The 12,317-nt window shown below is 48.7% G+C and overlaps 1 protein-coding gene across 1 annotated transcript in view; it reads right to left on the reverse strand.

Moving 5' to 3' along the window:
• The window catches only part of LOC123353778 (complement C3-like), a 77,126-nt gene that overhangs the window by 17,544 nt on the left and 47,265 nt on the right, over positions 1 to 12,317 (reverse strand). Inside the window, exon 30 of the mRNA XM_044995187.1 lies at positions 5,488 to 5,582. Coding sequence (XP_044851122.1) covers positions 5,488 to 5,582 — 95 coding nt within the window. The remainder of the gene's footprint in view (positions 1 to 5,487; positions 5,583 to 12,317) is intronic.

Below are 12,317 nucleotides of genomic sequence, written 5' to 3' on the forward strand. Positions count from 1 at the left end.
GCATGGGGGGCGGGAGGGGGCTGGAAGTCAGGACTCCTGGGTTCTGCTCCCAGCTGTGAATGAGGAATAGGTTCAAATGGATTAAAGCAGGGGGGGACTGGGAGTCAGGACGCTTGGGCTTTATTCCTAGCTCTGGGAGGGGAGTGGGATCTACTGGGTTACAACGAGGGGGCAGACTGAGAAACAGGACTCCTGGATCTGCCTTTTGACTCTGTTTTACCTTGGGCAAGTCCTGGGATGTTTCAGTAGGGAAAGCGGTCCCAGACATGAAGGGAGCCCCGGAAGGGTGGATCTCTCTGTCTATCCCACTCGCTTGGATTGTAAAACCTTTGGGGCAGAAACTGTCTGTTAAGCCAGGACTCCACTATACTCAATTAGGGAACCTACACTGCTGGTAGCAATGGTGGGAGTGCTAATAAAGACAAGGCACCAGCATGTTCGACCACCCGTCATCTACACCTGCTCTGTATGTTTGCACAGCACCTAGCACAAAGAAGGCCTTTGGGTGCTACTGCCAGGTAACATAAAACTGATCAAAGGAAATAATAATGTGGAATTAACCTGCGGAACTCATTGCCACATGATAGCCCTGCTTCAGGACATAAGGCAATGGGTGTTAAGAGGTAATGTCCCCTCCAGGTAGGCTATAATCGTCCACAATAGATTTTCTTGCACCTGGCTCTGAAATGTCTGGCACATGGCTCTGAAACTCTATGATCTGATCCGGTGTGGCAGTTCCTGTATTCCTAAACAATACATCGTGGTTGGCATCTTCAAAGCCATGTAGGAGATTCAGACACATTGTAATGGCAGATGGGTATCAAAATCCCTTTGGTGGCTTTGAAGCTCAAAGCAGCATTTGCACAGGCACCAGTTAACCTATCGCTCTTCAACTGCCTAACCCTGTAATCCAGTACCTGGCCTTTTAGAGGTTAAGCTCCTTGAACCAGGCCTTCAGATCTCTGGGACAGATCATCCTCTGGTATGAACCCGCCTAGCCCCACTGAGATCACTCATCTCAGAGTCTGTTTTTTCCTTCCTCTGGGTAAAAGCAAACCAGGGAAGGGTTAATGGGGGAAGGCAGGTTATCAGCTGCCTTCCAGTAACAGGTTTCTTTTCATGACAGTGGTATTTGGACAGGGCTTCAGTCTGGACAATATCCAAAGACATCCAGTTGCAACATATTTACTTACAGCTAAACAGCCAACTGGGCTTACCTAACAACGAGTGTCACAAGTCTGAGTGGTGACAATGCCATATGGCTAGCGGGGCTAAGGAGGAACCAATAGAATGGGAGCGGTTAAAGTAAAAGCAACGTGGTGTCATGGCTAAAGCAGTCGCCTGGGACCCAGGAGATGTGAATTCTCTTCCAGGCTCTGCCCCTGACCTGCGGTGTGACCTCTAGCATTGCCTCTGGATGATGAATCTCTGGGACAGAGCCACTGCCCCTTACTATGTATGACCAGCGCCTATCATGCTGGGCCCTCGAGGTGCTAATGCCGTATGAATAATAAATACAGGGCTGGGCAGATGCTACCATCATTAGCTCCATTTAAAACCATCATCAAGTCCGACCTCCTGCAAAGCACAGGCTATTGTATTGCACTCAGTTCCCCCTGTATTGAGCCCAATAACTGGTGACCCACTAAAGCATATACCTTCCGGAAAGGCATCCGGTCGCGATTTGGGGGTGAGTATACAATAATAATCCATAATCCACACATCAGCCTTGCACATTTATTTTAACAGGCAGGTAAAATGTCATTAGTTGTCCCACTTTCAATGGGCAAGTAGATTTTGTGCCCTCGTTAATGAATATTTGTTATTATTTGTATCACAGCAGTGCCTGGAGGCCCCAGCTGAGACCAGGGCTCCATTGTACCAGGTGCCGCACGGATTCATGATGAGAGACTGTTTACAATCTGAATAAGGAAGCCAGACAAAGGCTGGACCGTGACCACTCTGCCAGGCTGTACTATACTGTAATTCTCTGACTATTCTAGGACTGGTGGGGGATGAGTGGCCCTGCAATGAATGGGTTAATCTTGCCCTTATTGTCCTAACAATGACTTCCCAGCAGTGGAAAGAAGATTATTAAGATAAAAACATAAGAACGGCCAAACTGGGTCAGACCAATGGTCTTAGCCCAGTGGGAATGAACAAAATAGGGCAATTATCAAGTGATCCATCCCCTGTCATCCAGTCCCAGCATCTGGCAGTCTTAGGGACACCCACAGCATGGGGTTGCATTCCTGGCCATCTTGACTAATAGTCAATGATGGATCTATCCTCCATGAACTTATGTAGTTCTTTTTTTGAACCCCATTATAGTTTTGGCCTTCACGACATCCCCTGGCAATGAGTTCCACAGGTTGACTGCATGATGTGTGAAGTGCTTCCTTTTGGTTGTTTTAAACCTGCTGCCTATTAATTTCATCGGGTTACCCCAGGTTCTTGTGTTATGAGAAGGGGTAAATAACACTTCCTTAGTCATTTTCTCCACACCAGTCCTGATTTTATACACCTCTGTCATATCCCTCATTAGCCATCACTTTCCACCCTGAAGAGTGCCAGATTTTTTAATCTCTTCTCATATGGAAGCTTAATACCTTAATCATTTTTGTTGCCTTTCTCTGTATATATTCCATTTCTAATACACCTTTTTTGAGATGGGGTGACCAGAGCTGCAAGCAGAATTCAAGGGGTGTATTTCTACTTATGAAATAAAGTATTTGGTTCACTTCAGCACATACTTCTGAAAGGTCAGGAAAGGAACTCCTTAAAAATATAATTGGAAGTCAGGGGATTAGGTAGGAGGAGGAGTCTAGCATTCCCCCAAAACTATTTCTGGGCCCCATTTCGCAAAGTCTGCACTCAAGTGCACACTAAATCGCTGCTCTAGAACACATGAAAACAATGCTTTCAGTGAGATTGGAGTAATGATGAAAAGTGAAATGTGAAAACACAAAAGCCAAAAAGTGCGACTTGGAAAATAGAAATAAATGTCAAAACAGTAAGTTTAGCCTGAGGCGACCCCCAGGAACTGTAGTTTAAGATCTGCACTTTATACTATTTGCCACAAGTTGCTACAGAATGAATGTAAAAGAAATGCAGCATGCCCAATATGTGCAATTGTAGCTGCTGCGTGAAATATCCAGGGTCTGCATGCTTCTAGGCACACTTGCTGAATTTCAGACACAGGTTTCTAAAAAATTCCACCTTTCACATTGAATAATTTAATATTAGATAGATTCAGATGAACATGGCCCTGACCCTCCAACCCACAGACAACCTGCGACACGTTATTGAACAAACACATGGGTGGACTGTGATTTCGGCTGGATAAAGAGCTGGGTTCAATACTTGAGTGAGGAAGGATTTATTGGGCAACAGGTTCCTGCTGCAATTTGCAAACAAGGGGGAACATGAGAAGGGGAAACCTATCGGGATTTTCAGTGAAAGGCAGTGCCTTAGTACCAGGGGCCAGAAGCTGCTCTTACTGTGCTCAGAGTAAAGCTGGAAGAACCCCGTTAGCTTTCAGAGGAGTAGCCATGTTAGCCTGTATCAGCAAAAACAACTAGGAGTCCTTGTGGCACCTAAGAAACTAAAAAATTTATTTGGGCATAAGCTTTTGTGGGGTATAACCCATTTCATCAGATGCATCGAAAGCTTATGCCCAAATAAATGTGCTAGTCTGTAAGATGCCACAACGACTCCCATTAGCTTTGCTGCATGCTTCTGATTTGCATACCAATTTATTTTGCATATTGGTTTGTTGGCATGTCATACCACTGTGTTTAACTGCATGCCCCAGTATTTGCAGATTGGATTATTTGCATGCCAGTTTGCTAGCATCTGGACGGCCTTACAGCTCACCCGCTGTCTTAGCTGTGTCAGTTGGGAAACACACAACATCTCCTGCTACTTCAGAGGTGGGCAAACTATGGCCCGTGGGCCACATCTGGCCCGCAGTACCCTTCTGACCAGCCCTTGAGCTCCCGGCCGGGGAGGCTAGCTCCCTGCTATCCCCCTCCTCCCCCGCAGCCTCAGCTCGCTGTGCTGCCAGCGCTCTTGGCGTCGGGGCTGCGAGCTCCTGCCAGGCAGTGCGGCTGCAAGAGCTGCAGGCCTGCCCCGGTGCTGTAGACTGCGTGGTAGTGTGGTTGGCTCTGGCCGGGTGGTGCGACTGCCAGTCCTGGTGCTCTGAGTGGCATGGTGAGGGAGCGGGGGATTGGATAAAGGGCAGGGGGTCCCGGGGGGCAGTCAGGGGACAAGGAGCAGGGAGCGGTTGGATGGGGTGGAGGTTCTGGGGGGTGGTCAGTCAGGGGATGGGGAACGGGGGAGGGGTTGGATAGGCCTGGGAGTGCCAGGGGGCCTATCAGGGGGCAGGGGTGTGGATAGGGGTCAGGGCAGTCAGGGAACAGAGAGCATGGGGGATTGGATAGGGGGTGAGGTCCCAGGGGGGCAGTTAGGGATGGGGGGGTCCTGGGAGGGGGATCAGGGGAGAAGGAGCAGGGGGGGTGGATGGGTGGGGGATTCTGAGCGGGGTGGGAAGTGGGAGGAGGTGGATAGGGGGCAGGGGCAAGGCTGCTTGGGGAGGCCCGGCCCGCCATACAGTTTCGGAACCCTGATGTGGCCCTCATGCCAAAAAGTTTTCCCATCCCTGTGCTACTCTAACCTTAGCAATGAGTAATGAGCAAGTGATTGTAGTAGTCCGGGGGGTCAGCCACTAGAGAGTGACATGACCATACCCGCTATGTATTACATCCTTATTTGTAAGAGTGCCATGGACTGAGAAGAGAATTGACAGGCAGGAGTTCCCCTGATCCTGTCTTCATGTGGCTAGTGGCTTAACAGCAATTGGTAGGAACTTTGGAGTGTGCTTACTCCTCTGTCTTCCTCCCAGGGCAGTGACCGTGTTTGTAAAGGGCACTGAACATGCAAAGTGTCTTCCATGCTATATGGGTGAAAAGGAAATTAAGAAATACTCCAAATCGAGAACCAGGAGTACTTACTCTCATTTCCCAACTCTAGCCACTAGTCCCCATTCCCCTCCCAATGCTGGGGATAGAACCCAGCAGTTCTGAGTCCCAGTATACACATGATTCTAACCACTAGACCCCACTCACCTCCCAGTGCTGGGGATAAAATGCGGGAGTTCTGAGTAACAGGATACACATCTCTCTAACCACTAGATGCCACTCTCCTCCCAGATCTGGGACTACAACCCAGGAGTTCTGAGTAACAGTAGACACACCGCTCTCACTACTAGCCCCATTCTCCTCCCAGTGCTGGGGATAGAACCGAGGAGTCCTAAATCCCAGCGTACAAACCGCTCTAACCACTAGAAACTGCTCTCCTCTCAGTGCTGGGGATAGAACCCAGGAGTTCTGAGTCCAAAATATACACACCTGTCTAACCACTGGACCCCACTCTCCTCCCAGTGTTGGAGATAGAACCCAGAAGTCTCAGGATGCACACTGCTCTAACCACTAGACAAGCAGCCTCGTCCTGCGCCACTTCCCGCAGCTCCCATTGGGCTAGAGCGGTGAACTGCTGCCAGTGGGAGTCGTGATCACCCGAATCTGCGGACACGGCAGGTAAACAAACTGGCCCCGCCCGCCAGGGGCTTTTCCTGAACAAGCAGTGGCCCAAGTTTGAGAACCACTGCACCAGACCACACTTGCCTCTCAGTGCTGAAGATAGAACCCAGGAGTTCTGAGTTCCAGTATACACAGCTCTCTAAGCACTAAACCTATTCTCCTCCCAGTGCTGGGGATAGAACCCAGGAGTTTTGAGTCCCAGTAGATAAACCACTCTAACCATTAGACCCCATTCTTCTCCCAGGGCTGGAGATAAAAAACAGCAGTTCTAAGTCCCAGCTGAAGGTCGGGGTCTGCAAGGATTCTAAAAATTAATACTGGCCACTCCAGGCTTGTATTAAACTTCCAAGGTTACAGGTTTTCTCTGACCTTGGATTGGTAGATGTTGCCACCACCCAAGTGCAGAACCCCTTTAAGAGACCAGGAAGGAGCACTTGGGAATTCCTTCCTGTGGGGTACCCTCAAGCCCTTTCACCCCCCCCCTCTGGGGGTGAACTGATAAATTTTAAAAAAATCAGCTATTGCACTAGCTAATTAAACAACATGCACAAACCTCTTAAGACACAACAAAATTAATTCTGTTCTTAAAAAAGGTAAATTTTTTTTTTTTTTAAAAAGGGAGAAAATACATCTGGGAGCTCAGGCTATTGCTCAATTTTAAAAGAGCAACTACAAGGATTAAGCACCAAGAATAGCTTTCTTGAGCTCCAGCTTAAAGGATACAAGCAAAACAAAAGCACTGGGGTTAGCACAGAGGAATCCACAAGCCATAAAGAAATAAAAAGGATAAACCTAATCATGTCTCCCTAGACATTTCCTGGTCTACTTACATATCTGGGGTTTACATGAATAGTTCCCAGGGCAGGTATGATACTGATGATTTTTCATACCTGGCCCAAGCTTCTTACAGCATAGCTCTGCCCTGGCTGCCTCTTCCCAGGAGAGCAACAACAGAACAGACAAAAGGGGAGTCCTTCCAATTTTAAAAAGTTCTAGCCTTCCCATTGGCTCTCTTGGCCAGGTGCCCACTCACTTCCTTTTACCTATGCAGAGCAGTGAGACTTATTAACCCTTTACAGGTAGAGCAGTTAGAGAACAGCTACAACGAGGGATTTATAGCTACTGGCTGTCCATAAAAGGGAGTTACCCTCACCCCTCTTCATTTATCACAACACCACTCTAACCATGAGACCCCACTCTCCTCTCAGTGCTGGAGATAGAACCCAGGAGTCCTGAGTCCCAGTATACACACCGCTCTAACCACCAGACACAACTCCCCTGCCAGAGCTGGAACAGAACCCAGGAATCCTGATGCCCAGCCCTTTTGCTCCAACCTACCTCACTCCCTACCCATTTAACATACAGAAGAGGCAACTGCTGAGTTTTCTTTTCCTGGGATTTCCTAAGAGGCCGGCGTGCCCCGCACCTCATGTCCACAGAGATTACAAGGAAATTCCAACATGTTGCTACACTGAAAGGTACAAGGCACTTCCCCCACTCACCCTCCCATTCCTGAATCCATGTCCGCTCTGGCGTTGCCAGTTCCTGTCAACCCCGCACAATCCTTGATTTCTTCACTGTTTAACCAGGATTGATGGGAAATAGAGGAATTTTTACTCTCAAACGTATTCAGAGATTTCTCCAAATCTGAGGTTCATTGCTTTGGTGAGGAGGATTCTGGGAACCTGTGAGTAGATGGCACCCCCAGCCTGTCCAAACACATTACACATGGCCAATTTCACTCTCTTCCTGGAAGCTGGCTTCATTAGCAAACTAATAACCATATACACCTCTACCCCAATATAACGCAACCTGATATAACACAAATTCGGATATAATGTGGTAAAGCAGCGCTCTGGAGGACGGAGCCAGCGGATCAATGCGTCAGCGTGTCTGGCTCCGACACACTGCTCTGAATGGTGTGTTAAGGCTGCCGGGCCGGGGCCAAGGGCTTGGATAAGGGGCAGATGGTCTTGGGGGGGGGGTCAGGGGACAGGGAGCGGGGGGGTTGGATGGTTCGGAGATTCTGGGGGTCAGGGGATGGGAAACAGGGGCATTGGATAGGGTGTGGGAGTTCTGGTGGTGATTAGGGGCTGGGGGTCTCTGGAGGGGGTTGTCAGGGGACAAGGAGCCGGGGGGGTTGGATGGGTTGGGGGTTCTGAGGGGTCAGTCAGGGGGCGGGAAGTAGGTGGGGGTTGGACGAGGGCCGGGCCAGGCTGTTTGGCGAGGCAAAAGCAAGTTCAATATAACACGATATCACCTATAACGAGGTAAGATATTTTGGCTCCCGAGGACAGCGTTATCTCGGGGTAGAGGTGTACCAGGCTTCCCAGGGCAGTTTCCTTTCCCCATGGTTGGCTGTTTCTCAGGTTCCCTGGTAGGATCGCTGTGTCCTGGGGCGTGCTGACAATGGGCTCTGCGGATGCTGAGCCCCTGTGAAACTCAGGCCTTCATAGCTCACACTGGGAACCCCCAAAAAAGGAGGCATTCAGAATTAAAGGCTGCTTTTGCTATTTTGGTTCTGAGCATCTTGGCTAATGTCACACAGGAAGCCCACGACAGGAACAGAACCAGGTGTCCTGCCCGCCCCCTTCTTCTGTAACCATTAAACCATACTCCTCTAGCAAGGAGTAGAGTAGAACCCAGAGCCCTGACCACTCAATCCTATTCTTTAACCCATAGATCACAGTCCCTTCTTTAAGCTAGGAGTAGAACCCGGAAGTCCTGAGCCCCAGTTCCCTTCTCTAACCATTAGATAACCCTCCCCTCCCTCAGCTAGGAATAGACCACAGGCCAGTTCTACCCACTCAATCCCACTCTCCCACCGGAGCTGGAAATAGAACCCAGGAGTCCTGACTCTTTAGTTTTGTGTCTTAACCACAAGATCATCTTTCTTCTCCTTCCTGGTTCTTCCTTGATGTAGAAGGTAAACAAGACCTTATGGCACAGACAGGTTTCTCTTGGCAAGTATGTTCTCTGCGGATTGTACAGAGCATAATTGTCCCATCCTGCCTCTTGTCCCAGCATCTCTAAGCCCTAACTTTGCTCCCTCCCCTTCACTGCATTGCTAGGGTGCTAGGCTTCAACGCCACTCACATTTGGCCCGTCCACCTCTGTCCGAAGAGGGCAAGTTGGGGGCCTGCAGTTTTTAAGTGCCCAACTTGACGCGCTTTCAAGGCCTGATTTTCAGAGGGGCGGGTGCTCTAAAACCCAAGACCCCTTATAAAGTTGCTGAGTCACTGCAGAAAAGTCTGGTCTTTGGACACCAAGCATTCAAAAGAGGAGTCAGGCCCCCAAAATCACCGGATTGGTTGGACACTCACATGATTTTTATAAACACAACAAACTGGGGGTTCTTTTTATTTATCTTTGGGTTTCTGGGCCTTTTAGGGTCCTGCTCAGGCTGCGTTTTCAAGCTTTCGTCCCCAATCAGCAGTGCTAGAAACTTGCATTTGATGTCAACAAAAGCCGAGATCCTCACCATTCACAGGACTCGGGGAAGCTGGTTGTTCAAGGGAAACACCAAATCTTGCGAGACTTGCAGTCAAATAATGAGAGTTGGCAACACTGGTCACATGCTCTCAGTTTTCACTCTGCATGTGGGATTGGGCTTGTGGGTGGCTGGCCTGTGAAGGGCTAGAGGCCTGGGGCCAATCAACCCTAATTACTAAGGTGGCTCAGCTGAGCAGGGGTCAGCTGATTTCCCTATCAAGAGCTTAGAGCACCAGGAATGTGGAGAGAGGGGCATTTCTAGGGAGATGGAGCCTTTTATTCTATTTAATGTTAATCCTACTTCAGTGGGATCAGCTCTATCGGCTACAGTCTCAAGTTCAACAGAGTTATCTCTGTTTGTTCTGGATCTAGAGTTCATAGGAACACGTGAAACCATAGGTAAGTAACACCGACAATTACAAGAGCATCGATCTTTAAGTAGTTTTATTAACGTTATCAACAAAGTTATAAATGTCACAGCATATACAATTTCTATAGATAAGTACCATGTACCAGTTATACCTACCGACATACTCACATCCTCCTGGATGGTGTTAGAGTCTGTTGGCCGACTTATGGATGGATCAATACAGGTGTGGTTCCTTTAGGTGTTTCCTATCGGAAGCTCAATTTTGCTGCTCTGGACACCCCTTCCTCTTCTGTGAGTCTGTCTATACCTACATCTGCGCATGTACATGGAAGTGTCACCCCGCTCTTTCCTCCTGGTCTGTGTCTCCTGGAAACACAAGGAACTGTTATCTCAAAGGGGAGCCAAGATATCTCTGAATGTGGAAAGTGCTGTAGGTGTCGGCATAGAAACAAGCCCCTGTTTCTCAAAAGAGCAGATCCACCCTCTGCGGTGGCCTGGTGCAGATCTCCTCCCCTCTCCCCGGCGTGGGGCACAATAAATCGAACTGACAAGAGAGAAGGTTCAGAACAAAGAGGTAAATGTCTGAGGGGAGAGAATTACACAGATCGCGAAGGGGTAAATGTAAATGACTCAGAGCTAAATAACAAACCAGCCCAGTGACACAGCAGCTCAGCCCTGCCAGCGTGAGGCTCAGCCCCAAGAATGAAACTAAACCCACCTGCGTTCAGGAAATCTGACCCCCAACGTGGAAACCCCCATTGCTTTCTCACTCCATTCCCAGCCCTGGTGCGGCGGGGTGACGTCCAGGACCTCTACTCCGCAGGTCATTGAAACCCTGGGAGGAGGAGCACTGGGGAGTCCCTCGGTGACGTCAGGGCGGAAGACGCGGACCAGGAACCCGCTGGATGGTGACGTTCCCCAGGCACAGGACAGGTGAGAGGGTAACGTGTCGTCTTCTTTCCCTTTCACTCCGGGCACGAATGGTGAACTTCCCTGACGCACGAGTGCCATGGAGCCCCGACACCGCACACACGGTCGCTGTGATGGATGGTCCCATCAGCCTGTGACCCCAGCTCTTCTACAGAATCTACGACAGGAAAACATGGTACGATCTGCAAAAAGGCGGGAAACAGGCTGAGGTGATGGAACCTTGGGGATCGCCCAGTGGCGGGAAAAACCCGTTCAGACCAGTTTTATCCGGACCGGGCTGACAGTGAACAGAAGGTCACAAGATGGAGTCACAAGATGACAGTTTTCAGACTCCATCTTGGATTGCCACAGTGTCCTTAAAATCACTGATCATTGGGTCTGATACCCACACATAATTTAATAAACTACGTGGAATGAACCAGAGAACAATATAACAGTCCATACCCAACAGGACCCTGAATTCTATAGGCTGTGTAGGTTCTCATTAACGTTGGCGTACCACCTTTATCTTGTGGTTAAGGCACGTGTTAGAGACGATATCTGTTGTTACAGCATTTTATTATTTAAATTTAAGACCTTATACTTTCACAATATTACCAAATTTTTGCAGTCCTCAATCTACAGGTTCTTGCATTTCAGCTTGTCTTACTCATGTCTACTACATAGTTCCTCTAAATACTGATCAATCTTATACTTTTATAATCCTACAAATCAACTCCGGTGAATTTACAATGATTATATATATTATATAATATATTGATTAATCATATCACACAATAAATGGATACTAAATTAAAATAATTGGCTACAGAGACAAGCACAGAAACTGCAGGGTGTGAGTAGACTTCAGTGGAGCCACCTGGGACTTGGGGAGTGGGACAACAGGCAGGAAAAGTCTGGGAGTGACCTGATAAAGAGGAGCGCATGGATGCACTTGAGGAAGGACTGGCAAACTTTATTTTGAAATATTTGTTAATTTAATAAACCCAACCCTGAGATGGGCTGTGAAAGGGCTTGTGAGTTATTGCAGAAGCCCCTCAAAAGGGGGAAACTAAGGCAAGGGGCTGCCTGCTGGGGTGCGTGGGAGGAGGCCACCCCACAACAGAGGAAATCAGATACTATGACCCTTTTCCAGCCACTCCCGACACTGCAGGGGAAAGATCAATGTATGCTTTTCCTCTGTGGCCTACAGCACGTGGCTGCTAAGCGAGGGGCTTTGTTATGCAAAGTATAAGTAAACCATTAAGAACAGTAACTATTCGCTAATTGCCCTAATTAGATGCAGCACTTCATGAACGAGATTACCCTGAGGCGGGTCTCTCAACTACAGAAAGACAGGATGTTAAGGGAAGCACTTCACCGACCGGGACCCTACGCGGCCATGCTGGTGGAGGCGATGATTCCACTTTACATCCGGATGTCGTGGCGTGGAAGAGTGTGCTTCAGCGGAGGACCAAATAAGGCACCTCTTCCTAGGAACCTCCTGCGGAGGCTTTTCGAGGAACTTTATGACACCTTTGTCGAATTGTCCCTGGAGGACTACTGCTCAATCCCTATATGTGTGGACCTACTGTTCATATAGTTTCCCGTTTAAAACTTTTAGATATAGTATTTAGATATAGTATTTCTATTTTTCGTATACATGTTTTCTTACAAATAAATGTTTTCTTGTTTATACGACTTACCGCCTGATCCTTCCCCTGACTCAGAGTCCGGGTTAACGGCCGGGGAGGGTTGGTAGGGGATCTCTGTGAGGGTGATGAAGAGATCCTGGCTGTCAGGGAAAGCGGCATTGTGTTCGCTGTCGCCTGCACCTTCCTCCACGGACCCTTCCTCGTCTTCCCCATCGGCGAACATCGAGGAGGAACTGTCCTGGTTCACTATGCCATCCACTGAGTCCACGGTCACTGGTGGGACAGTGGTGG

The sequence above is a fragment of the Mauremys mutica genome, chromosome 20 (assembly GCF_020497125.1).
Source record: "Mauremys mutica isolate MM-2020 ecotype Southern chromosome 20, ASM2049712v1, whole genome shotgun sequence".
NCBI classification, from domain to species: Eukaryota; Metazoa; Chordata; order Testudines; family Geoemydidae; genus Mauremys; species Mauremys mutica.